This window comes from Hippocampus zosterae, chromosome 7 (genome assembly GCF_025434085.1).
Source record: "Hippocampus zosterae strain Florida chromosome 7, ASM2543408v3, whole genome shotgun sequence".
Classification (NCBI taxonomy): Eukaryota; Metazoa; Chordata; class Actinopteri; order Syngnathiformes; family Syngnathidae; genus Hippocampus; species Hippocampus zosterae.
Genome location: NC_067457.1, coordinates 16106513 through 16134411, shown reverse-complemented (window position 1 = coordinate 16134411; position 27899 = coordinate 16106513). Strand labels below are relative to the sequence as shown.

General features: G+C 44.7%; 2 protein-coding genes and 1 long non-coding RNA gene across 3 annotated transcripts in view; 2 read left to right on the top strand and 1 right to left on the bottom strand.

Annotated features, from left to right (window-relative positions):
* The first annotated feature begins 855 nt into the window (after positions 1-855).
* LOC127604346 (uncharacterized) lies at positions 856-8115 on the top strand. Its single transcript, XR_007963280.1, has 2 exons — positions 856-1026; positions 6182-8115. It is a non-coding gene; the product is annotated as an uncharacterized LOC127604346 (long non-coding RNA).
* Positions 8116-10813: 2698 nt separating this feature from the next.
* Positions 10814-27899, top strand: part of LOC127604228 (uncharacterized) — a 58549-nt gene continuing 41463 nt past the window's right edge. Inside the window, exon 1 of the mRNA XM_052071255.1 lies at positions 10814-10940. The gene's annotated coding sequence lies outside the window, so the exon portion shown is untranslated. The remainder of the gene's footprint in view (positions 10941-27899) is intronic.
* On the bottom strand, positions 20319-23425 carry arl4ab (ADP-ribosylation factor-like 4ab). Its single transcript, XM_052071305.1, has 2 exons — positions 23221-23425; positions 20319-22412 (listed from the first exon to the last, which is right to left on the bottom strand). Exon 2 carries the CDS (start codon positions 22191-22193, stop codon positions 21591-21593), a length of 603 nt encoding a protein of 200 aa, XP_051927265.1. The 5' UTR covers positions 22194-22412; positions 23221-23425; the 3' UTR covers positions 20319-21590.

The following is a 27899-nucleotide window of genomic DNA, read 5'->3' as shown; positions in this document are numbered from 1 at the left end:
ATATGGGCAGCCTATATTTAAACAGCGGCTGGTAGTTGCTAAAAGATTTGAATTTGTTTTCCGGCATCAGAGCAAAGCGAAGCTCGTCTCCTGCTATCAGCTGTGTTGCTCTCCCGGGAGAACCTCTGACCTGATTTATACTCTGTCAGTGTTTTCCTCCATGACCTTCACAGGCAACCAACTAAAGCAGGGTGGGTTGAGCTACCCAACACCTTCCCCTTCACCCACTAGTGCCCACCTCCCTCCCCAAATCCCACCCACCATCTGATGCGCATGGGGAAGGAACTGTGGAGGTGTGGATGTCATCAGTCCCGACCCGAAAGAACAATTTATTTTGACAGCGGGGGATTTTCTCCCCCCTTCTTGCCTGGTGCTGAAAAGCATTTGTACTGGCATGCTTAGAACAGTTCAGTTGGATAACAAAAGGTTCCCTGGAGGCTTCGTGGAGTTAGTTATATTGTGCCTGGACCCAATCCGAGGGGGGAATAGGAGGTCAAGAGGTTAGATAGATGTAAAGGAGCAGCAATTAGGGCACAAAAATGTTTTCAAAAAGTTCGAGTTGTTAACATGAAAAATCGATGTGACCGACTGCAGGGCACATTTTTATTTGGAATGATCTTGATTCCGTACAAGACATTTGAGCGACGTTTTCTGCCATTGACTCATGATCTCAACGAGGTTGCCTACGAACAGCAAATGGAGTCTTCAACAGACAATGTAGGCCACCTTAAATCTTTGAACCAAATGACCGAATTATGGGCCCCCATTGGTTACCACTGTGAATGTATAAATACGAAGCCAACCAGTGATTTAGAAGTATGATAAAAGATATGGATACATATGATGTATATGAAGATATGTTACAGGCCTGACCTCAAATCGGGTTCAGTAAAAAAAAAAAAAAAGTACAATGAAACTTCTCTACAATGAAATCATGTTTGCAGCAAGAAATTTTTCACAACAGGGGGCTTTTCTCTGTAGTAAATTTGATTTCAGATGTAAACACACACACACACACGTATGTGTGTACTCTATTTTTATTCCAATACGTAGTGCATAAATATGACCATACACTTATTTGACACTTCATATAGCCAGTGTAGAAAGAGGAAAAGGGGAAAGAAATTGTGAAATTTACGATCAGCATTCACTTTCACCAATTTCTTGCGCAATGTCTTCTCCTTTGCTTCCTCCATATTTCATTTTTATTACTTTTATCTTGTCCTCAAGCGTGAATGCTTTTCTTTTCTTAACTCCCTGGTCTGCAAAGTTCCGTTTTGTAGCCATTTTAGCAGCACGAACGTTACATTATGTTCGTGCTGCGTCTGAAACTAACAATAACAAATACTTCCTAGACTACTGCGCATGTGTAAACCAGTGTGGTGGTTGCCGTTGCCGTTTCTGAACAAAGCAGCAGAGGTCACTGTGCATGCCGAGGTTGGATTAGGCCGGGGGTCGGCAACACGCGGCTCCAGAGCCGCATGCGGCTCTTTAGCAACATCTAGTGTCTCCCTGGAGCTTTATAAAAAGCTCCATTTGAAAATGGAAAATGATTTTGATAGTAGGCTAATGCTTGCTTGCTTTGCTTATTCCAGTCCTTCGTAGCCGAAGACGACGTTGCGTTCCCCCATCCTTCGATCCCCGTGCTGTTGACGCCGCTGATGCGCACGTTGGTGCGCCCTCAGACCCGCCAGAGTAGCGCAGCCGCGCCCGCAAAGGTCGCAGCGATAGTGGCCGTCCATAACCGGTCCGGCATGTCACTTCTCCCTGCGCTGCAGGGCCGCCAGGTTGTATGAGGCGTCGTGATGCGCTGCGCCCTCCAGGGTGCGTCGTCGCCACTCCACCCGATCCGATGCCGCTTCCTCCATGTTGGTCGGATCGATGGCGAACTTCTTGAGAGTGACCTTTATGCTGTCTTTAAAACGCTTCAGCTGCCCGCCGCTGCTCCTCTCCCCAGTACTTAATTCACCGTACAGCACCTTCTTCGGGAGTCTGTCCGGTGGCATGCGAACAATGTGGCCGAGCCATCTCAATTGACGCTGGAGGAGGAGAGTCGTTAGCGGTGGGACTTGCAGTCTGCTTCTGACGTCCGTGTGCGGGATTCTGTCCCACCAGTGAATGCCCAGGATCTTCATTAGGCAGTTCATGTAGAAGCGCTCCAGTTGCTTAAGATGTTTAGCATAGGGCACCCATGCTTCTGAACCATAGAGTAGGATAGACACACACACAGCGTTAAAGACCTTAGTTTTTGTGGTAAGAGTTAAGTTCTTGTTGAGGAAGCATCGCTTGGACAGCCGTCCAAATGCTGCAGCTGACGACCCGATCCGCCTTTGGATCTCGGGTGTGAGGTCGAGCTTCATGTTGACAGATGAGCCAAGGTAGACGAAGTCGCCAGTGTTCTTCAGAGCATTTTCCCCAGAGTGGAAGATAAAGGGGTCAGCGTCGGTGGTCTGCTGCAAAATCTCTGTCTTTGTTGCATTTAGGACGAGGCCAGCGCGGGTATACGTGTCCGTGAGGACGTCAAGGGACAGCTGCAGTCCTGGTGGCGTGTGACTCAGCATTGCAGCGTCATCGGCATACTGCAAGTCCAGCACAGACGTGTTACTGATCTTCGTTCTGGCTTTCAATCTTCTTAGGTTAAAAAGGCTGCCATCGAGACGGTAATTGATCGAGATACCGTCTCGTATTGGGTCGGTATTGTTGTAAACATGTTTCATCATGACAGCAAGGTAGATGTTGAACAGGATGGGTGCAAGGACACATCCCTGTTTGACCCCCACAGCCACTGGGAAAGGGTCGGACTTTTCACTTCCACACACCACCCGGCCTTGCATACCATGGTGAAGGGCCTTTAACACCGCAACAAATTTTGGGGGGCAACCAATGCGTCCCAGCACACCCCATAGGAGCTCCCTGCAGATTGTATCGAAAGCCTTAGCTAGATCTATGAAGGCGATGTAGAGGTTCCGATGTTGTTCTCTACATTTTTCTTGTAGCTGGCGCAAGACGAAGATCATGTCTGCAGTGCAGCGGTCTCTGCGAAAGCCGCACTGTGATTCGGGGAGCACGTCATCCACTATGGTGGAAAGAAGTCTGAAGAGCATAATGCGGGCAAGGACTTTCCCTGCCGTTGCCAGTAGAGAGATGCCCCTGCTATTTCCGCATGCTGCTTTGTCGCCTTTCCGCTTGTATATATAGATGATGTTAGAATCTTTCCAAGCTTGTGGCACGTCTTCCCCCTCCCAACATTCCCGCAGGAAACCGTGGATATCATCCAGGAGGGCTTGCCCGCCAAACTTCAATAGCTCGGCAGGAATCCCGTCTGGACCAGAGGCTTTGTTGTTCTTCAGGCCATGGAGAGCAGATTTTGTTTCTTCCAGCGTTGGTGGTGTGCTTAGTTCTTCTCTCTGCGGGAGGGGAGGGATATCGTCGAGAATCGTGGGATCAGATGGGTTGATCCTGTTTAAGAGTTCCCGAGAGTACTCAGCCCACCTTGCGAGTATAGAAGGGCGGTCAGTGAGTAGTTGATCACCGTTGGCTGATCGCACGGGGCTTACAGAACCCTTTATTGGGCCGCAGACAGCTTTCAGACCGTCATAGAATAGGTGAAGCTGATTTTGGTCGGCGTGCTGTTGTAGCTGATTTGCGTAGGAGGTCCACCAGGTGTTCTCCAGCGTTCTTAATTGCCGCTGGGCCTCTGCGCGTTGCGTGCGGAAATTATTCCATGCCTGCAGGGAACCCGAACGCAATGCATGGTCGTGTGCTTCGTTTTTCTTCTTTAAGAGATTCTTGATGGAAGTGTTGTTCTCGCAGAACCAGTCGCGATGTTTGCGACTAGTTACGCCAAGAACCTCTCGTGCTGTTGTGAGGATCCCTTTGCTGGTGTTCTCCCATCTTTCGGAGAGGCTCTGGTCTTCGTTTGATGCTGGGTCACTGCTGTCGTCTCGTTGTTGGAGCCATTGAGCAATAGCTCCCTGATACTTGTTTCTGTACCCTGGGTCGAAGATCTTGTTGATGTTTATTGTTGGTACAGCTGGAGTTCTTCTTGCTGGTGGACGGACGCGGATGCGTAGTGAGCTCACAACCAGCCGATGGTCAGTGGATGCTTCCGCTCCACGCATGACACGCGTGAGGGAGACAAATTTCCGGTCCACTTGACGGACGATGACATAGTCAAGCAGATGCCAGTGACGGGAACGAGGATGCATCCAGGTGGTCTTGTGCATGTCACGGAGCTGGAACATGGTGTTTGTTATTGCTAGCTCATGCTCCGTGCATAAAGTTAGTAGGCGTTCTCCGTTTGGGTTGCATGAACCGATACCGTGTTTGCCGATGACTCTGTTCCAGGTCATCCAGTCTCTGCCAACTCTGGCGTTGAAATCCCCGAGTAGGAGGATGGAGTCCCTCGAGTCGATGTTACTCAGCTGTTGGCTCAGCTGTAGATAAAAAGCGTCCTTGGAAGCCTCGTCGGATGTGAGGGTCGGGGCGTATACACTAAGGAGGGTGACAAAGCGTCCGTGGGCCAGTGGAATTCGCCATCTCATAAGGCGTTCGGAGACACCGATTGGAGACGTTGGGATTGATCTTAGTAGGCTCTGCTTCACAGCAAAGCCGACCCCATATAGTCTTCTGTTGTCATTGGGGAGACCCTTCCAGAAGAAGGTGTAGCCACCTCCAGGCTCCGACAGAGAGCCCTCCTCATGGAAGCGGGTCTCACTCAGAGCCGCGATGTCAATGTTATACCGGCGCAGTTCTTCTGCTACCAGTGCGGTTTTTCTGGAGGGTCGATCTTCGTTGTCCAGGAGCGTACGTACGTTCCAGGTTGCTACCTTGAGAGAGGTATGTGAACTTTTCCTGTTGTTGCGGCCGCTAAAAAGGGGACTCCCGACGGGTGCGGCTACCCGTCCCGGGTTTAGTCTTGGGGCAGACATTTTTCTAGGTCACATTTTCTAGACCCTTCCTCGGAGTGAGGGAGGCAGTGCGGACCCTGAAAAGGGCTGCCTCGTCACTCGGATGCTCACCGGAGAGCGCCGCTGCCCCATTTTTTCCAGCAACTCAACGACGCCGACCCGAGCCGCCCACGTGCAGGGGGTGTGCTGAAGGCTTCCAGTCTAGTCATAACCTGCCCCCGTCGCCCACCTTCCCCGTCGCCGCAGGACTTTGTCAATGTTGTGATGAAGCGGGGTGAAGGGGAGGGGTGCAAATGGTGTTCGATGATGTTTTACGTGGAAGGGGCCTGAACAATGCCCAGTCCACGACTTGACCTCACTACCCTTGAGTCAGCGGCAAGGAAGAGTCCAAGACGGCTGAGGGCTGTGTGGTTGCAGTGAGCTGCCGGGTCTGCAGTCTGTCGCAGTCCGCTTCAGGAGGCCAGCTCACCTGGCCCGTTGATTTTCTGTTAGGGTTTTCTCCCTTAGCCTTTCACATTTAGTGTACCCACAAGGCAGCGGGACCAGTTTGACCCATAGCTGGGGAAGGGATTGGTGAATAATCGGGATGTATCCACATCCGTGGGCCCAGCACTCAACACCTCTGGGGCTCCCTCCTGCTCCGAGATCCCTAGCTGATCAGCTGGCATGTTGCCATTACCGTGGTGCACCTCTAGGAGGTTACGCTAGGGTCTTGTCGGGGGAGAGGCTATAGTCTTGCGCATCACCTCGACCTGTGTGATTGTCACACCGCACCACTAGTAGGCTAATATAGCTCAAATAGATATAGATACATTTTGCAGCTCCGAAAAAGGAGAGCTATGGTGTTGTTTTTTTAAAACATTCACTTTATTTATACTTATAACAGTATCAACAAACACAGACACGTCTGCGTCCGATTCCGTGCCTTCTCTCTTCTGACTCAAGAGGCGTTCAAAGACAGCCTCAGAAAAACGGAAATTAATGATCACTTCACTGACATAAGAAAAGCGAAAATAATGCACCAAAACAAAAAAATCAAGCGAGGAAATTACAAAATAAATTGTGAACACACAACAAAGGAATGAATAACAGTCTCCTACATACATATAGCATGTGTTTCATTCATTGTAAGTTTTATAGAAGGCTTTTATTTTTTTGTGGCTCCAGACATATTTGTTTTTTTGCTTTTTTTGGTTCTATATGGCTCTTTCAACATTTTGAGTTGCCGACCCTTGGATTAGGCTTTTGCAGAAGGCTAGTTTTCCTTGTAGTGAATCTCGTTGCGAGGCAAGGGCAGAGAAAAAGATTTTGTATAACGGAACATGAGGACTTTTCGTCCTCGGGGGAGCAGAAAAGTGGGAATGGCTTTCATGCATGAACATTGTTTTCACACTAAGGGGTATTTTCGCCATGTAGGTTTCGTTGTAGAGGAGTGTCACTGTATATCCAACTGTGAGTAAAACAGCTGGAGTTTGATGTTGATATTAAGTACATTAACCCTTTCAGGGGCAGCGGTTACTACAGTGGATGGCTTATCATGCTATCAGGTTAAAGGTTGCACAAAAGGGTTAAAATGACATTGAAATGTTCTTTTGTGGGAAGCATATTGAGATATCTTGTGTACGAAATTTGATTTCTTTATCAAGTCGTCTTGCTTTGCATTGGCTTGAAGGCAAACGAAAAAGGTTGTGGAACGTGACAACAACAACACTTTTTTTTCTACCCATGCATGTACTCACTTTACTTTGCACACTGGGTTACAGTCATGAATGCCTTACCCTAAGTGAGGCATAAAACTGTCCAAAATGTCTTGGTAGCCTAAAGAATCAGGGGAAACTAAGCAGAGTTTATTCCCTCTTGACTGCAGTGGAACTGAGACAGAAAACTAGATTTCCCCTCGGCCCCCAGCCCCCACCCCTTTCTATGAATGTCTCCATGCTGCCTCTATTTGGTTGGTTATTTCACACTACTGCTTGTTAAGAACCTTGGCCAAGATGGAACTAAAAATAGTTCCCGCCAGCAGGACCAGGTGATACCATCTGTTGGAAAACAGTCATTTGGACACAAAGCATTTTGATCCACCGTCTCATCAAACCAAAAATTTCTCAAGTCAGTGAAAATAAAAAGAATCAGACTCACTATTTCAATATTTTTGGGAGGAGTGATTATCAGTCACAGACCTGAGCCTGGTCTGGCTACCCGAATGTCTCTCCTTAACATATCGTATTAGACACACACACACAGAAGTGCCAGGGGCCAAGATAAAAATAGCTTAGCTTTCGCATCTATGGATATGTATTTGAGATATGAAGCCAGAACAGCACCCCATAAATTTTGACAGAGAAAATACATTTGGGCATTGTAGAAAAATTGACACCGAACCTGTATTAGCATGACATGGACATCAATCATGTGTGGTGTAATGTTCCTGCACTCCATCCATCCATCCATCCATTTTCTGAACCGCTTTATCCTCACATGGGTCGCGGGGCATGCTGGAGCCTTTCCCAGCTGTCTTTGGACAGAAGACAGGGGAGACCTTGAACTGGTTGGCAGTCAATCGGAGGGCACACTGAAATGAACAACCATCCATGCTTACAGTCACACCTAAGGACAATTTAAAGTCATTTAAATCATTTAAGTCAATTCAATCAGCCTGCCATGCATATTTTTGGAATGTGAGAGGAAACCGGAGTACCCGGAGAAACCCCATACAGGCACGGGGAGAGCATGCAAACTCCACACAGGAAGACCGGAGTCGGATTCTAACCCTGCAACTAACCACTCGATCACCGTGTTAATCTGTTCCGGCACTGATTTGGCTTGTCTTTTTTTTTTGGACCCTATTGAACTTGTTTTCTTTTGGCAAGTGCAGTTCCTGTGGCATATTCTCGGTTTGCCAAAAATGAAACATCTAAATACGGTACTGCCATTAGACTTTATATAAATCTGATTAAATGGATGGAGATCTGCTGATATCATGCATTTCACGGAAAATCCGATGTCATCGAAAATCGACAGAAACAAAACAACATGACGGGAGCACAACAATCCAACCTGAGCTGTCGACGTGCCATTCCTTTTGAAAGAAAATAACTAATGACATGATGACCAACAGGTGCGACTTTGGAAGAGAAGCTCTACATTGCCACCTGTTGGTCACAAACAGAACAATCATAACATACATGCAGTTAGCGTGGGAAAACCCCACCAAAATGGGACAAAATAATACTTTTTGTTCTACTTCTCCCTTTCATGATTTTTGCTGCTGTGAATTGGGAATTTCTCCATTGGGAAATGAATAAAGGATTTCTTATATCGCAAAGCAAGCACAAAGTCCAATGCAAGTGCTGCGATTTGCTACTTAGAGAGAATATGACTAGATTTGGCATCCTTGGATGATTTCAAGTTTCATACCTATGCCTGCATGAAATGAATGATCCTCAACGTCTTCCTGGGTTTTGACGCTTAATTTTAATTTTATATGCATATAATTATGTAGTCCGTTTGGAGAGTGAGTTCAGAAGCAATTTTCGATCAACTCAGAGATGCTTCTCATAAAATGGAAGCTGAAAGAACGTGTGAAAATAAAAATTTTCTTACAGATGAATATCGTGTCGGAAATAGCTGAGAAAATAACACCCTTCAGGAGAAAGGCTGCCCTCTTCTTATCAACTTTCCTACTGCGCTTTTTAAAAATCTGTTTCCTGTTGTACAGTCCAGGCTTCAACATCCTGAGCCCAGTAAAACCTGAAGATTGGGCCTTTGGAGTTGAACAACTGAAAAGATGCTTCCAGAAACACAAATAGAAACAGAAATTACTGTACAGTGGTACCTGTACTTACGAAATTAATTGGTTCTGGAAGAAATTTCTTAACTAGAACATTTTGTAAGTAGAGACGCGTTTTCCATGTAAATGCCCTAATCCGTTCCAAGCCACCCCCCACTCAAAAAATCAGACATAAATATTCTATGAAGCATAAAAATGCATGAAGATATGTGACAAATACATGTTACAATTAGATTATTGCACAATAAATGAGAGTTCTGCATAATAAACAAAGAATAAAGAATAAAAATTATCGTCATTTAACCTTTAACTGCATCCTCATCATTTTTTGCCGTCTTCAGTTCATGTTCTCTCTCAGAAGTGGTTTTTGCCTGGCGTTTTGTCAAGAACTGATCCAAGGACGTTTGCTTTTGTTGGCTTTTAACAATCCTTCGAAAACGTCCAAGGCAAACGTCAACATCGTGAGCAATCGCCGGACCGGTGAAACCCCTTTTTCTCTGGGTGATTCCCATTTACGTGAAACTTCTTAACCAGGAAGATGCTAGGTAATAGCCAATGGCAGAGAAGGTAGAAGTTGCGTTGCGTTCAGGAAACTCAGAGAGGTGGCTCATAGCCCATACTGTATTTTTACCTTTTGTATCTGGACATTTCTGATGTAACAAGAGGCAATATTTTCCTCTTGAGGCGTTTTGTAACTTGAAAATTTCATATGAAGAGACGTTCGTAAGTAGAGGTACCAGCGGTATCTTTTTTGGGTCAACCATTGACAAAGTCCATCGTAAATAAAACCTGTATTGACTATACACATAATTTTTACCTGACATAGTGGAAAAATAAGTTCACTACCATTGTTGGATTTACCTGGGCTTTAAGAGGGGAATCTGCCACTGACAGGTGAATGTTCGCTCGACGTAGAAAAAGCAGCATCACAGTTTAGTTTGAAAATCACTCACTTTGTCAAAGTCAGCATGTCTTTTTTTGTCTTGTCATAGCCCCAATGCTACGTTTGTGTCCTCTTTTTTTTGGTCAGATCTATCGCGTTATCTTTTAGTTTCAACCATGCTCACTTGCTTTGTTTGCTTTGTTTTGGGGTTCGCTTTGTGTTTGCTGCGTCGCAATCACAGTTAGTTGGCGTTCGCGATCGGCTGTTTAAACAACGTAAGTCTTGCAATTGCAGTGATATCTTTAATTAGTTCTTTTTATTGATTTATTTTTTTTGCATACTTGCCATGTTATGTTTGTCCGGCTGCACTGGAATGTTTAAATGAGTAATTTGCGCTACGGCTCGAGTTAATAATTCCGGCGTTCCGCTTTCGGGTTTGACCGCTGGGACTTGTAGTCCTTTTGTTCGGTTCCACTTGGTATGTTTCTGTTGTTTGGTTTCTTACGTTTAGACTATGAATAATGATGACAATAATAATACATAATGTAAAATCATGGTTGATAAAATGCATTTTGTATTGTGTGTATGTATTCATTAAAATTATTAAGATGAAGGTATACGTGAAAACCTGTAACCTTTGTAAATTTAACCTTTAAATGTATTTTGTGCAATGAAACACTTTGTTTTTTTCTTCCCACCCAATTTTGCTGCTGTAGACTGCAAATTTCCCCAATGTGGGACAAATCAAGGTTATTTTATCATATTAAATTAATTCATGTCAATTATATACATTTACATTGTGATGCATGAAGATAGATGGGAGTTGTATAAGGTGAACAGGACCCTAAGAGCCTTCGTTGCGAACTCGATGAGGAGGTGGAAAACCACACTTGAAGCCAATGGCAAGCCACTTACCCAAGTGTCCATCAAATGTGGCATATACCAAGGTGATGCACTCTCCCCACTGCTGTTCTGCATAGGACTGAACCCCCTAAGCCAAGTAATCACCAAGACAGGCTACGGATACCGCCTCAGAAATGGAGCTACAATCAGTCACCTCCTCTACATGGATGACATAAAGCTGTATGTTAAGAGCGAAAGGGACATAGATTCCCTGATCCACACAACCAGGATCTTCAGCAGTGACATCGGGATGTCATTCGGGCTTGAGAAATGTAGTCGGATGGTGACTAAGAGAGGAAAGGTAGTCCGCACTGAAGGGGTCTCACTCCCTGAAGGAACAATAGCAGACATTGAGGACAGCTACAAGTACCTCGGTATACCACAAGCCAATGGCAACCTCAAACTGGCAACAAGGAAAGCGGCTACGGCCAAATACCTCCAGCGAGTGAGGAAAGTCCTAAGAAGCCAGCTCAATGGCAAGAATAAGACCCGGGCAATAAACAGCTATGCCCTGCCAGTGATCAGATACCCTGCAGGAATAATAAGGTGGCCAAAGGAAGAGATTCAGACCACGGACGTTAAGACCCGAAAGCTCCTAACCATGCATGGAGGGTTCCATCCCAAATCCAGCACCCTGAGACTGTACGCAAGCCGAAAGGAAGGAGGCCGGGGACTAGTGAGTGTGAGAGCCACTGTCCAGGATGAAACATCCAAGCTCCATGAATACATCAAGGAGAAGGCTCCAACGGATGACGTACTCAGAGAATGTCTCAGACAATGGGGAACAGAAGATGAGGCGCTGGAAGAGGGACCATCATGGGAGGACAAGCCCCTACACGGGATGTACCACCGGACCATAACTGAAGTAGCTGATCTCAAGAAGTCCTATCAGTGGCTAGAGAGGGCTGGCCTGAAGGACAGCACGGAGGCACTAATCCTGGCTGCTCAGGAGCAGGCCTTGAGCACCAGAGCCATCGAGGCCCAGATATACCACATCAGACAAGACCCAAGGTGTAGGTTGTGCAAAGAGGCACCTGAGACGATCCAACACATAACTGCAGGGTGTAAGATGCTGGCAGGGAAAGCCTACATGGAACGCCATAACCAGGTGGCTGGCATAGTCTACCGAAACATCTGTGCGGAGTATGGACTGGAAACCCCAAGGTCAAAATGGGAAAAACCTCCGAAGAATGACAGAGCGAAGATCCTGTGGGACTTCCAGATCCAGACTGACAAGATGGTAATGACGAACCAACCAGATATCGTGATCATAGATAAAGGGCAGAGGAAAGCCGTTGTAGTGGATGGAGCTGTCCCAAGTGATGGAAACATCAGGAAGAAGGAACATGAGAAACTCGAGAAATAGCAAGGGCTCAGAGAGAAGCTGGAGAGAGCCTGGAAGGTAAAGGTGACAGTCGTGCCTGTGGTGGTCGGAGCACTCGGGGCAGTGACCCCCAAACTAGATGAGTGGTTGCAACAGATCCCGGGAACAAGCAAGGATACTGCGCAGAACCCTCAAGCTTCCTGGCCTCTGGTAGAGGACCCGAGCTGAATGAGGGACGGACACCACCCGAGGGGTGAGATGAGGTTTTTTTTTTTTAAAATATATATATGCACTTTCATGTAACATTTCAACGGGGAAAAAAAAGAATAAGAAGAACAATAGAACAAGATGGCAGGGCAGAAACTCAAACTGTGTTCAAGGTGTTGGGAGTGAAAATATATTTTGAGGGGCATTGTAAAAATGGAACGAAATGGCGCCAGGACCCCAGCGATGATGTCAAACCAGAGTTTCTGAAGGCTCTGGATGTGTGGCTCAAGCATGTCTAAGCACTCTTAACGATATCATTTCCACTCAAATACTTTAGAGGCACCGAATAGTCACTACCACTTCACAATAGTGCAGCTGCCTGGCCCATTGTTATCAGATATTTGTCATAATCCTGTTCTTGTGTGTCTCCAGGAGGTGGCAGAGGAGGGCTTGCCCTCCAGCGTGCATACCTGCTGCCAATTTGGGCATCAGGTTAGCTAAGTAAGGACTGCCAAGATCCCATGTCTCTTCTCGGATTATTGACTTTGCTACTGCTCTTACTCAACTGTTGTTTTCTAGACCTCACGTCGTTGTCGTTTTGCTCTCACGCCTCCCGCCTTAGTTTGTTCTTGATCTTTTTGTTTGTTTATTATTTTACTTTATGTTAACTGTTTTGTAAAGCGCTTTGTTACAGCTGCCGCTGTTGTGAAAGCGCTATATAAATCAGCATGTATTGTATTGTATTGTATTGTGAAAACGGACTGTAGTCATTTCGTTTATGTCTCGGATTTTCCATTTTCTTGCATTTGCAAGCGCTTTTTGTTGCATTGTTTTTCCTGGCTCCTTGTGACCAGCAATTTGTTGGTGTGCTTTTCTTATAAAATATATATTTTTTTTGGTCTGGATTTTGTTTTGGGTTTTTTTGCGGGATCCGATCACCATTAACTTCGTTCCGAACTGTGTCACTACCATTTTATGTTATTGTTCCATGTTGTTGTTTGATTCCTTTTGTGTCTTATCTTTCTATCGCTTCTCAAAACTTGTCCCGGTCTGACGGCATTTCCACAAAATATCCATCACAATCCAAATACCCAAACAGAGGCACCATATCAAAGTCACAATTTGCAGGCCAGCAGGAGAGGCTTAAGAAAGGGGAAAAAATTGCTGAGAGAATTGAGAGATTTTAAAAATGGATGTAAGGGTATTTTTTTAAATGACACCTACAAACTTTTTTTTAAAACTTTCGGGAATAATGCATAACATGGGCCATCAGAAAATATGTTGTTTATCTTTGTCAGCAGCGGTGTAGAACTGCATTCATATGACTCTGTATGATCCACTGCAGTTTAAATTACCAACCACCCCACTAACCGTAACAGACACGTAAAACAATCATTCAAGCTTTTGCCACCAGGTGGCGTCAGTTCTTCTTTCAGCCAATTTACTCACCAAAATATTTTTTGCCAATCTAGCCAACTGCTAACCAGTTGTCCCCCTGATCTTTTTCTGAAGAGCCGACATGTTCTATCACTTTTTAAAATGCAGCTTATCAAATCGTTTTAAGAGACCACCGACCCGAGTTAGGATTCCTACCCAAACACAAGAGGGTAAGTTCTTCCAGGTGTTTGACTTGCCACATTCTTCAGAAGCGCCAGAGCGTAACGTCTCAATCTGTTCAAACAGCTGAGATAACCCCCATGGGATTTTAACTTCAAGAGCTTCCCCGCTAATCAATCGAAGGTGATAATGACCTTGGAAGTTGTGGTTACTTGTTAGAAGCGGTACTTCTCTCCGTGTCGGTCTTTGAGTGAAAGGGTAATAATCAAAATACTCTGTCTAATTAGTAAAGGATTTTGGTACATGTGTCAGCCAGAGAGAGGACCAAAAACCTCATCTTCGCTTTATTTGTTGTTCAAATATTTCGGCTGTGAATTCAAGCACCCATGCAGAAAGATTATCAAAGGCAAGCAGGGCCAGGCTGGACATAAGAGGGCTGCCGGCATCTGTGCCGAATATGTGCCAAGTTACGTAACAGCTTGACAGCAAAAGAGTTTACACTGACAGTTTCAATTTGGTTGGCCTGCTTCCAGTTAGACTTAACCTCAGTGTTTTGTTTTGGGGGTTTTTTTGTGTATATATAAGGTTGACTCAACAAGCAGATGAGTCAAATTGGGTAAAAACGGTTGTTTACAAGAAAGCAGTTGCTCCAGACATACAAACATACCTTCCTTCAAACATATTTTTTGTTGTAGCCTGAAAATGATGCTATATGAGACAATACAACAACATTTCTGCTTTTGTTTCATCTGGATCTGACATGTAACATACATTTCGAGTACCATATTTGTCATGGAAAACCTCTGAATTCATTTTTGTAAATGCTATTCTGGACTCTTTCTGTTGTTTTGTTGTGTGGGTTTACTCCCTTTACTCCTCTGTTTTGGATTATTTTACAGCTGTGATCATGTGTTTCAACATCAATGAAGATTATTGGGTCCCCCCCGGCCCCGGCTCTCCACCCCGCTGGAAAAATCCATGCAAACTCCAGCCATGCATAAAATTATCTCCACTGCTTCTTTATAAGATGCGCCTGGATGTTTGAAATCATTCTTTTTTGACAAACTTTACTATTTCCATCACTTCAAACATCCTTTATATCAGGGGCGTCAAACTCATTTTTGTCGCCGGCCACATTTTAGTTACAGTTTCCCTTGGAGGACTATTATGACTGAAACCATATGAAAAAAAAAAGTAAATAATAACGCTTTATTCAACTATTGTTTAAGTGACTGTAATGAGGGGTTTGGTAACAAGAAAACACTGACAATGTGTCTTTTATTCATTACATAAGAGAATTTTAAATTTTGGTAGAGATTTTAGCAAGCATCATGGAAGTTGACAAGTTTGATTTGCTTTCGCGGGCCACGAAAAATGATGTGGCGGCCCAGATCTGGCCCCCGGGCCGTGAGTTTGACACATGTGCTTTATAACAAGGAAACATTTGATTTAAATTTAAAAAAAAAGAAATAGTCCCACCATCTCAGCTTTGGGCGACTTCATTGGTGCCGTTAGTGGGGAGGGGTCACAATGGCAGACTGCCAGGCTCTTCTCAGGAAACCGAGTCAGGCAGGGAGCGGTTCCTCCTCCCTTATCAGCACATCCTGTCCTCTGCTGTGACGACCACACTGTTCACACCCTTCACAATCTAATGCTGACGGGGGCCGGGGGGCGGGAGCGGGGGAAACACACTGTCATCAATCAACTTGAGCAAACTTCACAATTTTTAGCCCTTGTACTGAATCCACACTCCTCAAAACGGATGAGAGTGATTCCTTGGTTTCAGCTTTAAGACAGTCAACGGAGACTGCTCACTGAATGGAACGGATGCAATAAACAAACACTTTGGTATCTGCTACGGTCTGTGTCGTTGGCGAAAAACGAGGTTTCAGGTTGGATTATACAAATAGAAACACGATATGTCAATCAAGATTCTCGTATTTGTTGCTGCTGCTACTTTGAAAGTTACTAAGTACAATACAATATATCCTGATTTATATAGCGCTGAGTTCATAAAATGTTGCGGTTTCTCTCGCCTGTTTCTTTGCTAGCCTGCCGATTCACTAGTTAACAACCAATACGCAAAATGGCCGATGATAATTTGCATATTCATTCTGGTGCCTTCATTTGAGTTATCGCAAAGAAGCGCAACACTTGTGAAACACATAGAACAATCTCATCATTCTTCACGTACACAAACACTGAGCTGATAAACGTCATCTAACAGCAACCGCAAAGGAAATTGTGACCAAAAATGTGAAACCTATGTAATAGTTTGGGAAATGTAATTTTTTATTTTTATTTTTAAATGGAACCCTGACCCTGATTTTTATTTCTTCTTAAGGTTTTACAATAATTAATGGTGGAAAAAAACTTGCTATTATTTTGGTTGCACAAAAACCTGACATTTGATGAGTATCAAATACATGTGCTGTAGACTTTTTGGCTCAAAAAGTAGAGTCTCCGTGTTTCCTGGAAGTCGCAAGGACTGTTTGGGAACATGTGACCCCTGAAACCTTTCCCAGTGTACTTCTCTGTATTGGTTGTTCAGCTGCCAAGGACCACAGAGGCAGGATAGGTTCAACCTGACATGCCACGAAAACATTACCTTAGGTTTTGTTTTTTTTGTTTTTTTTGGGGGGGAATACATTTGCGAAATCCACAAACTTGTACGGATGTGGTTTTCTGTCGTCTTTTTTCACTCCACTCAAGAGTCCCCAAATGTTACAACACAAATACACAATGTAAAACACTTGCTAGCAGCTAAATGCTAACAGAAAGATTAGCCGGCTATGTTTCCTAATTTATAAAGCTATTTCATTTCGTTTTTGTCAACACGGGACTGGGGTTTTTTTCCTCAGCATGTAGCCGAAAACTTGTAGCAGATTGAGGGTTGTGGAATGAATTCACAACATCTAAATAATTTTGATTTGGCCACGAAATACGTTTTTGCTCCATGTGTCGAACTTGTGAAACGCGTGAGGCACATCTCCGAATCTCCTTTGATTCTGCCTCCAAGTTATGAACTTCATTTTTAAAAAAAATGGATTTACATCTTAAAATAATAATATTCTTGTGCTTGTCTGACTGTTAAGAATGTTAAGATTAAGATTAAGATATCCTTTATTTGTCCAACACTGGGGAAATTTACAGCCTCCAGCAGCAAGAATGTAGGGAGAAAGAAGAAAGAAGAAAAAATAAACAAACATAGTTCAATTAAGTGCAATATAAATACAAAATGGTTAAAATTCATTCATTCATTCATCTTCCGTACCGCTTGATCCTCACTAGGGTCGCGGGGGGTGCTGGAGCCTATCCCAGTTGTCTCCGGGCAGTAGGCGGGGGACTCCCTGAATCGGTTGCCAGCCAATCGCAGGGCACACAGAGACGAACAACCATCCACGCTCACACTCACACCTAGGGACAATTCAGAGTGTTCAATCAGCCTGCCATGCATATTTTTGGAATGTGGGAGGAAACCGGAGCACCCGGAGAAAACCCACGCAGGCCCGGGGAGAACATGCAAACTCCACACAGGGAGGCCGTAGCTGGAATCGAACCCGGTACCTCTGCACTGTGAAGCCGACGCACTAACCACTGGACTACCGGGCCGCCATGGTTAAAATTGTACTTTGGAAATATTTAGAGAGTGAATAAGACTTTTATGATAGGTGAAAGTCATTTGATACTGCAATGTTTTTTTTTCTTTTGTTTCCCTTATCGGAAAAAAACAGTTTTGCCCACCATGTGAACCGCAGGTCAACAAGCGTTCTGGATTGTGACCTTTGAGATTTCACTCTGCTGACCAAACACAAACATGAGTAAGCTAAATATGATATTTACGGTGATTCTGAAGTAAATTTAACTACACGGGTTGAGCAAAAAGTTGAGGTTACATTTGGTCATCGCAGATATCCCAAATTAATGTTGCTAAATGTTTGTGGCGATTCCAAAAGAAAAATGAGTGTTTAAGGAGCAGTTTCATCACAACTAGACAAAGGACAGCACTTGAAAGCTTTTCCTCTCGGAAAGGATGTTTTCACTCTTGTGCTGACTGGCATCAACAGAAGAGGCACAGATAATGCACGAGTCCGATCTTTATCTGACTGGTATAGGACAAAACAAAACACTTTTCCGATAACTACGTGTCTGACAATGTGTCAGACACGTAGTTTTGACACATTTCCCTGTTTCAATCTGTGTTTTGGCTGACATATTGTGTGCGCTTCAAATAAAGAAAAGTAAAAGCTTTAAAAGTTGTAAAAAAAAGGAGGCAATTCTAAACGGTGTCCATTTTCAGTTACTGTAGTCAGAATTTAGTTTAATGTCATGTTTAGGTACTTTGGTTGACAAGAAAGCAGAAGATTCCAAAAAAAAATTTACACGGAAAAGAAAGCTTCCAAGTACGACAAATACCGCAATGTCGAGTACTATTAACCGTATTGGAAGTTTGTGTGTTGTATTCTCTCATCCACGGCCAGCGCTAGCGATTTTGGTGTCGTTTCTGTGTTGCTTTTATGGCTCCCGACCCCTGGTCTATAAATTGACTTTTTTACTTTTCTTTTCGGATTGAGACACACTAAATTAATGATCTCTTAATATATTAATATTAATCAGATAAAAACTCACAAACAACAAGGGGGAGGACTACATACGTTTTTTTAAAAAACTTCTTCCTACTCCCTTAAAACGTGTAAATTGTGCTCGATGATTTTTTTTTCTTACTTCCCTTTACTTCCTGCTAAATTACTGTTATCCGTTTATATTTTCAATAAACAAGCTCTGGCCAAAAGAGGCATCAGCAGATTGAGTGTTAGCCACATTTGCATTTGGCACACGATATGAGCGATGCCCTGAATTGACAAACATAAATCTTTGAAATGATTTGAACAAGGATTCAAGCATTTCTGCACTGATCTTTTTTTTTTTTAATGACCAGGCAAATTTTAGGTAACTTTTATTCCGAATTGGCCCTTGTGCCAATAAACACTAGAGTTGACCACGTGATTTATTTATTTTCTTTGTCCCCAGGTACCGTGTGCAAAACAAATCGATTATCTTTCAAAATTCTAGAGTTTGCTTTGATGCTGTGCACATTTAAAGATGGAGGAGATAAAGCTTAGAGACATAACATGGACATGTCCTTGTTAAACCTATAAAAACAACAACAACAAGGAGACAACATGGCCCAGTCTTAAGTTGCGCGATCCATACAGTCAGTTCATCCAACTATTACGAATTTCCCAACACGTTTGTGAATTACATCCAAAAGTGTCTCTATTCAGACTCTCCTCCCAATTGACAAATTAAATAGACAACAGCGGCTGTCGTTCAGTTTTCTTTGCTTTATTCCAAAGGAACGAGAGGAAATAAACACATAAATATGATCAAATGCTTCTTTCGAGGCAATAGGATTCATTTCATGACAATTTCGTGATAGTCCTTTTGGAAAAATCATCAATAGGACCATTTAAAGTGCATAGAGACACGCCAGCTGTGATGAACACGCAACTGCCTTTTTTTTTAATGGGCTGACCTGGGGGATGTTCCTACAGAGCCAAAAAAAGCTCGTCAGTTAAAAAGCATGACACAAAACACACGCATGGGCGGGTCTGTGTTAGCGATAAAGACACAGCGTCTGCGGTCAAAAATTTTCCCGCCGCCGGGACGCGGCACATTTTAGATGGCAAGTCCGATTGCCACAGTTAGAAAATTAACGTTTGAAAATCGGCGCACGATTCCGGAATATCCGTGACATGTTGAACAAAGGTGGAAATGGAAGTCTTGCTCACAAAGGGCAGCAGCCACTATTGCTTGAGTTTTGGCCAACTTTTTCCCCAGAGATATTGCGATCATCACCAGTCAGAATTTTGTAAAATTACCGACCAACGGAATGGACGAACACATTTGTGCAGTATCAATTAACAGTAAATAGCACGTGGTGTTTTAGTCAAAATAGTTGAGGAATGCTCATAGATCAACAAAATAATGTTGGCCCACTCAATTCACATTAACTGGGCGAGATGTAAATTTTTAAAATTCGCATTCATAACAAGAAAAGCGTTGGAAAAGGCTCTTAAGAAAACAAAAACAAACAAACAAGTTAACAGGTTTCGGCGGCAAAGAATATTAGCTTGAATGCTAACAATTCACCACGCAGTCGAGCAAGCAAGGTAATATACGGTAGTTGATTTTAACTCATTCACTCCCAAAGACGTTTTTAAACGTCTTTTCAGACTTGGTCTAGAATTAGCTGGTACTGAATGAGTTAACTGTACAAGACTTGAATGGTCAATCAGAATCATACCATAACAGTTTAGCAAAGAATAGCATCGGCTCCCACATTTTCCCGGACGATAAATCGCAGGGTTTTTTTTTTCATAGTTTGCCCAAGGGTGCGATATATACTCTGGAGCGATTTTTGTATGAAATTATTAACACATTATTTTATAATTTCACATGTTGTTTTCACATTAAACCGCAAGAGCGCGCTTGAGGCCCGCGTTGATGATTTTAACACTGTCGGTAACTTAAAATAATACTACCGGTATTGAATAAAAACAACTGAGAAGGGCTGAACAAAAATGACACCGAAAGGAAAATCATATTCTGCAGATTACAAAATGCAAGTAGTGAAATGTGATTTGTGTGTTTTTTCTTCTTTATTATGCATTTTATGGCTGGTGCGACTTATAGTCCGGAAAATATGGTATTCTTTAAAAACATTTTTTTTGGTAGTAGTAGTAGTAGTTTTAATACACCAGTAATAGCTATCAGCCTCATCAGAAGGACAACATAAGTTGTGTGTTTTTGTGCGAAAGGACACAATGTTCAAGATCTGGCTCTCTGTACAACGCTGGTCAAAATATTTGGAGTCTTATTGTGTCACATTGTGCATTCCTGTCTTCATCATGTAAACGTCCAAAAGACACAAATCTTTGTGCAACAATGACAACAACATTTCCTGCAGAGTCACAAAATATACATTTGATTGCATTTCGAAACGATACAGTGTGTCCCGATCTGTATTCTCCAATAACAAGCTTTGGTATATCGTCAAAATACAGAAATTGATTGTTTTGACAGCATGAGATTGGCAGTGCACTCGCCATCTGTAACATTTTAATTCAAACCGACTGTATTGGCCCGAATATAAGACGGTGTTTTTTGCATTGAAATAAGAAAAGTAGGGGGTCGTCTTATATTCGGGGTCTAGACATTATAACCATTTACGACGCTAGATGGCGGCAGATACCATTGAAGCGAATGCTGAACTTGACTCCCCAGGCCAAAGCGAACGCCTGTCACGAAGAATAATAATAAAAATAGCGGTAGCGTGAAGAAGAAAAACAAAACATAACGGTGAGAAAGCAAAGAGAAGAAAATAATAAAAGAGATAACTTAGCGACAATCTGGAGAAAAGTGGGTCGAAGATCGGCCAGGTAAACCGGCAGCTGAGGAGAAGTTCTGATGTCATTTACATTTCAAAAACCAGAAGCCATTCATTTACGAATGTAATTGCACTTTAGTTTACATATTTAAATGTTCAGAAATTAAAATTTGAATGAGGCAAAATAACATGCTTTTTCTCTCAAATATATTGTTAGAATTATTCGTTTCAGATGTACTGTCATTATTTTCTCTGTAAAAATTAATTTGGTGGTCAAAAGTCTTTTTTCAAACTGGAGTCTTGAAAAAGAGGGGGTCGTCTTATAATCAGCGCCGTCTTATATTCGGGCCAATACGGTCTTAAAAATAGTTTGGTAATACTGTACTTCCATCCGTATTTTTTCACAGATTCATCCACAGGGCAAAATTGATCAGTTTGTACTTGATCGGAGCCCAATGCTAACTGACCCGAACAAGCGTTCCACTCAGCGATCCGACCACAGGATGTGGGGGGGAAAAACAATCATTCTCATGCATGTCACATTTTATAATTCCAACAATGTGCGCATTGTTTCTGAACTCTGACTGTAAATTTCCCCATTGCGGGACAAATAAAGGATATCTTAATTATCTCCTCTTCTTCTTTTTCTTCTGTTGTCGCAGCGTCTTCCGCCTCTTTGTGATCATCGCGTGCAGTTTGCAAAGCCCTTCCGGCAGGCCCTCGCCGATGATGGCGCAAGCCGGCTGCAGGTGCCAAGGCGTGGCCGCGCTAAGCTCCCCGAGGGCCAACATGTTCTCCATCTCAGTCATGCTAAGCGAGTTCCTCAAGTCCTGCTTATTGGCCACCACCAGCACGGGAACCCCTTGGTTCTCCGCCAGCCGGGTGATCTTGTGCAGTTCCGTTTTCGCCTCCTCGATGCGCTCGGCGTCCACAGAGTCCACCACGAACACGATGCCGTCGGCGCAGCGGGTATACGAACGCCACAGAGGTCGCAGTTTCTCTTGACCGCCTACATCCCAAAAGTGGAAGGACGTCGTCCGCCGGTGATCCCCGAGTGACACTTTGATCTTCTCCGCGTTGAAACCCTTTGTCGGGACGGTGTTCACAAACTCATTGAATCGCAGCCGATACAGCACTGTGGTTTTGCCAGCGCAATCCAATCCAAGTATGACAATGTGCAGAGGCTGGAAAGACAGGGGGCAGGTGAGTTCTGATAATCCATTCCCCATCTTGGTATCTGGAGCAGGAGGTCACTTAAAATTCAGCGGGCTGCTTTTCTTCTGCAGTAGCAAGCCTAGGCGGGGGAGGGTTGGGGGGGTGGGGTCAAGATGGTATGCATAATGAATCAAATTTGCAAAGACTAAACACGCTAGTGACTTACAAAACGACGGAACGCTCAGCAGGTGTAGACGCCTTTTTTGTTTTGGACTACACATCCACACATGATCCTAACAAGAGAGATGAGTGGGAGATAAAACAGCAGGGTGGATAGCAGCCCATTTGCACATGCAGTCCCACAGCGTCAAAGGAGGATTTCATACGCTAATTTCTACATCGAGAGTGAAAGTTAAAAAAAAAAACAAAAGCTTTCGCTTTGTCCTGAAATCCAAGGTCAGTACGATGTGACAACGCAGTGTAAAATAAAAGCACAAAGTTTCGCCTAACGTGTTGCTCAGCAACAGAAGACGTGTATTAGAATGCACAACTTGTCAGGAGCCGCACGGAGCAGTCGAGTCATATCCTTCAAGACTATAAAATGTCATCCGAACGGTTTAAAATCTGCTTTATTTTCTCAATACATTTTACTTGATTTTTGTACATAAACACAAAGCTTTATTTCCACATCCAGTTCATTGACGGCGTTGATTTTTTTCTCTCTTCTCACACAAACTAAAAACATTGACTGAAAACTCGGGTTTGAAGGCTGATAACATAATCACAAAATGCACACACGATAGGTTATGGTTAATTTACTCCCCCCAAAAAGGGAAAAACATCTACATCAATTTGGCTTAGAAAAGCTTGAGTTGGAGAACGGTGTGTTTTTTTCGTCAGTTTCCCAGACGTTGGGAGTCAAAGTTGTTTCTATAAAGCCCTGTCAAAAGCTACGCTGCACCACAATTCATTAATAAACAAGCTTATGTCTACCTGCGAGAGATCGAGAACAATGATAAATGTGGCAAAAATAAATCACGTTCTTTTGACGGAAGGTACAATAAAATGATTTTAAAATTGTATAATTGGAGAGAAACTTACACTGGCGTGGATTATTAGGCCATTATTAATTGGTCGCTGGTTTTCAGGAGACATGCACGTAATTCCCTCTCCGCGCATCAACGCTCTGATATCTCCCGAGGAAACGAGAACTTCCATACCTTCTCCGGAATCGTCAAGTATATTGGATCAGCATTTCAATTTCCGGTAAGAAATTTCAAAGTAAATTGTTTGATACGCCATTACAGGTTTTGAGTCTATTCTTAAACCGCCATTAATGACATTTAATTAGATTTACCTAACCAAGTCGCGTATTAGATTTAGGTCGTTTGTATAATACACAAATTTAAAATTTTAATATTGAGTGACGACTGTGCGGTAATATACACCATAGCTTTTATTATGGTAAAGACAGTTCCGTTGCCTATGCAATAGACGGCGCAGAAACCTGAAAAAAACGGTACGATATACTGTATATGATTAGCACTTTGCGAATATAAAATAAAGACAAGGTTTTTCAGTGATACGCGACCGAAATCAGTGTTTTGAACCATGTTCCCGTAAAAGACAAATGTAATTTATTTCGCCGCTAGATTTTACTCTCTGAACTGTGAACTGAACTTCATAATTCACACTCTTAACTTGGTCGCTAATTTTAAACGCCATCCCTATTGTGGGAGAACTACACATAAACACTGTCGTGAAACGAATCCAAGAAGTAGTTATTCTTTTGTGATAAATGTCTTAAAAAGACACTAATTTGTATTAATACTTTTGTAATAATGTAAAAATGTGGGTGGTACAAGTTGAAGTTGTTGATTTAAGCTAAGTTTTGATTCCACTCAAAACAATTACTATAAAAAGACCATTGGAAAATCGTTCATTTAAAAATATTTAGATGTTTAGGCCTATGACACGAGTAAGCTTCCGTTATGACGAGAAAAAATATGTTTGGGTTTTCACGTATTGGTGCTGGCCTCGTGTGGACGTTAAAGGGAAGCATCAGAATGTCTGCTCGTCTATCCCAACAGTTTTAAAACTATCATTTGAAGAGGCAGCTGCTGGAACAAAACACACGTTAAGCAGCACCAAACACCGAATAAACAAAAGCAAAAAATGTGATAGGCACTCTTGCTTGCTTGCTTATTCCAGTCCTTCGTAGCCGAAGACGACGTTGCGCTCCCCCATCCTTCGATCCCCGCGCTGTTGACGCCGCTGATGCGCATGTTGGTGCGCCCTCAGACCCGCCAGAGTAGCGCAGCCGCGCCCGCAAAGGTCGCAGCGATAGTGGCCGTCCATAACCGGTCCGGCATGTCGCTTCTCCCTGCGCTACAGGGCCGCCAGGTTGTATGAGGCGTCGTGATGGGCTGCGCCCTCCAGGGTGCGTCGTCGCCACTCCACCCGATCCGATGCCGCTTCCTCCATGTTGGTCGGATCGATGGCGAACTTCTTGAGAGTGACCTTTATGCTGTCTTTAAAACGCTTCAGCTGCCCGCCGCTGCTCCTCTCCCCCGTACTTAATTCACCGTACAGCACCTTCTTCGGGAGTCTGTCCGGTGGCATGCGAACAATGTGGCCGAGCCATCTCAATTGACGCTGGAGGAGGAGAGTCGTTAGCGGTGGGACTTGCAGTCTGCTTCTGACGTCCGTGTGCGGAATTCTGTCCCACCAGTGAATGCCCAGGACTTTCATTAGGCAGTTCATGTAGAAGCGCTCCAGTTGCTTAAGATGTTTAGCATAGGGCACCCATGCTTCTGAACCATAGAGTAGGACAGACACACACACAGCGTTAAAGACCTTAGTTTTTGTGGTAAGAGTTAAGTTCTTGTTGAGGAAGCATCGCTTAGACAGCCGTCCAAATGCTGCAGCTGACGACCCGATCCGCCTTTGGATCTCGGGTGTGAGATCGAGCTTCATGTTGACAGATGAGCCAAGGTAGACGAAGTCGCCAGTGTTCTTCAGAGCATTTTCCCCGGAGTGGAAGATAAAGGGGTCACCGTCGGTGGTCTGCTGCAAAATCTCTGTCTTTGTTGCATTTAGGACGAGGCCAGTGCGGGTATACGTGTCCGTGAGGACGTCAAGGGACAGCTGCAGTCCTGGTGGCGTGTGACTCAGCATTGCAGCGTCATCGGCATACTGCAAGTCCAGCACAGACGTGTTACTGATCTTCGTTCTGGCTTTCAATCTTCTTAGGTTAAAAAGGCTGCCATCGAGATGGTAATTGATCGAGATACCGTCTCGTATTGGATCGGTATTGTTGGAAAACATGTTTCATCATGACAGCAAGGTAGATGTTGAACAGGATGGGTGCAAGCACACATCCCTGTTTGACCCCCACAGCCACTGGGAAAGGGTCGGACTTTTCACTTCCACACACCACCCGGCCTTGCATACCATGGTGAAGGGCCTTTAACACCGCAACAAATTTTGGGGGGCAACCAATGCGTCCCAGCACACCCCATAGGAGCTCCCTGCAGATTGTATCGAAAGCCTTAGCTAGATCTATGAAGGCGATGTAGAGGTTCCGATGTTGTTCTCTACATTTTTCTTGTAGCTGGCGCAAGACGAAGATCATGTCTGCAGTGCAGCGGTCTCTGCGAAAGCCGCACTGTGATTCGGGGAGCACGTCATCGACTATAACTCGGCAGGAATCCCATCTGGACCAGAGGCTTTGTTGTTCTTCAGGCCATGGAGAGCAGATTTTGTTTTTTCCAGCGTTGGTGGTGTGCTTAGTTCTTCTCTCTGCGGGAGGGGAGGGATATCGTCGAGAATTGTGGGATCGGATGGGTTGATCCTGTTTAAGAGTTCCCGAGAGTACTCAGCCCACCTTGCGAGTATAGAAGGGCGGTCAATGAGTAGGTGATCGCCGTCGGCTGATCGCACGGGGCTTACAGAACCCTTTATTGGGCCGCAGACAGCTTTCAGGCCGTCATAGAATTGGTGAAGCTGATTTTGGTCGGCGTGCTGTTGTAGCTGATTTGCGTAGGAGGTCCACCAGGTGTTCTCCAGCGTTCTTAATTGCCGCTGGGCCTCTGCGCGTTGCGTGCGGAAATTATTCCATGCCTGCGGGGAACCCGAACGCAATGCATGGTCGTGTGCTTCGTTTTTCTTCTTTAAGAGATTCTTGATGAAAGTGTTGTTCTCGCAGAACCAGTCGCGATGTTTGCGACTAGTTACGCCAAGAACCTCTCGTGCTGTTGTGAGGATCCCTTTGCTGGTGTTCTCCCATCTTTCGGAGAGGCTCTGGTCTTCGTTTGATGCTGGGTCACTGCTGTCGTCTCGTTGTTGGAGCCATTGAGCAATAGCTCCCTGATACTCGTTTCTGTACCCTGGGTCGAAGATCTTGTTGATGTTTATTTTTGGTACAGCTGGAGTTCTTCTTGTCGGTGGACGGACGCGGATGCGTAGTGAGCTCACAACCAGCCGATGGTCAGTGGATGCTTCCGCTCCACGCATGACACGCGTGAGGGAGACAAATTTCCGGTCCACTTGACGGACGATGACATAGTCAAGCAGATGCCAGTGACGGGAGCGAAGATGCATCCAGGTGGTCTTGTGCATGTCACGGAGCTGGAACATGGTGTTTGTTATTGCTAGCTCATGCTCCGTGCATAAAGTTAGTAGGCGTTCTCCGTTTGGGCTGCATGAGCCGATACCGTGTTTGCCGATGACTCTGTTCCAGGTCATCCAGTCTCTGCCAACTCTGCCGTTGAAATCCCCGAGTAGGAGGATGGAGTCCCTCGGGTCGATGTTACTCAGCTGTTGGCTCAGCAGTAGATAAAAAGCGTCCTTGGAAGCCTCGCCGGATGTGAGGGTCGGGGCGTATACACTAAGGAGGGTGACAAAGCGTCCGTGGGCCAGTGGAATTCGCCATCTCATAAGGCGGAGACGCCGATTGGAGACGTTGGGATTGATCTTAGTAGGCTCTGCTTCACAGCAAAGCCGACCCCAAATAGTCTTCTGTTGTCATTGGGGAGACCCTTCCAGAAGAAGGTGTAGCCACCTCCAGGCTCCGACAGAGAGCCTTCCTCATGGAAGCGGGTCTCACTCAGAGCCGCGATGTCAATGTTATACCGGCGCAGTTCTTCTGCTACCAGTGCGGTTTTTCTGGAGGGTCGATCTTCGTTGTCCAGGAGCGTACGTACGTTCCAGGTTGCTACCTTGAGAGAGGTATGTGAACTTTCCCTGTTGTTGCGGCCGCTAAAAAGGGGACTCCCGACGGGTGCGGCTACCCGTCCCGGGTTTAGTCTTGGGGCAGACATTTTTCTAGGTCACTTTTTCTAGACCCTTCCTCGGAGTGAGGGAGGCAGTGCGGACCCTGAAAAGGGCTGCCTCGTCACTCGGATGCTCACCGGAGAGCGCCGCTGCCCCATTTTTCCAGCAACTCAACGACGCCGACCCGAGCCGCCCACGTGCAGGGGGTGTGCTGAAGGCTTCCAGTCTGTCATAACCTGCCCCCGTCGCCGCAGGACTTTGTCAATGATGTGATGAAGCGGGGTGAAGGGGAGGGGTGGAAATGGTGTTCGATGATGTTTTACGTGGAAGGGGCCTGAACAATGCCCAGTCCACGACTTGACCTCACTACCCTTGAGTCAGTGGCAAGGAAGAGTCCAAGACGGCTGAGGGCTGTGTGGTTGCAGTGAGCTGCCGGGTCTGCAGTCTGTCACAGTCCGCTTCAGGAGGCCAGCCCACCTGGCCCGTTGATTTTCTGTTAGGGTTTT

Coding starts and splice junctions, on each gene's coding strand:
- arl4ab (XM_052071305.1), bottom strand. CDS start 22,193: ATGGGGAATGGATTATCAGAACTCACCTGCCCCCTGTCTTTCCAGCCT.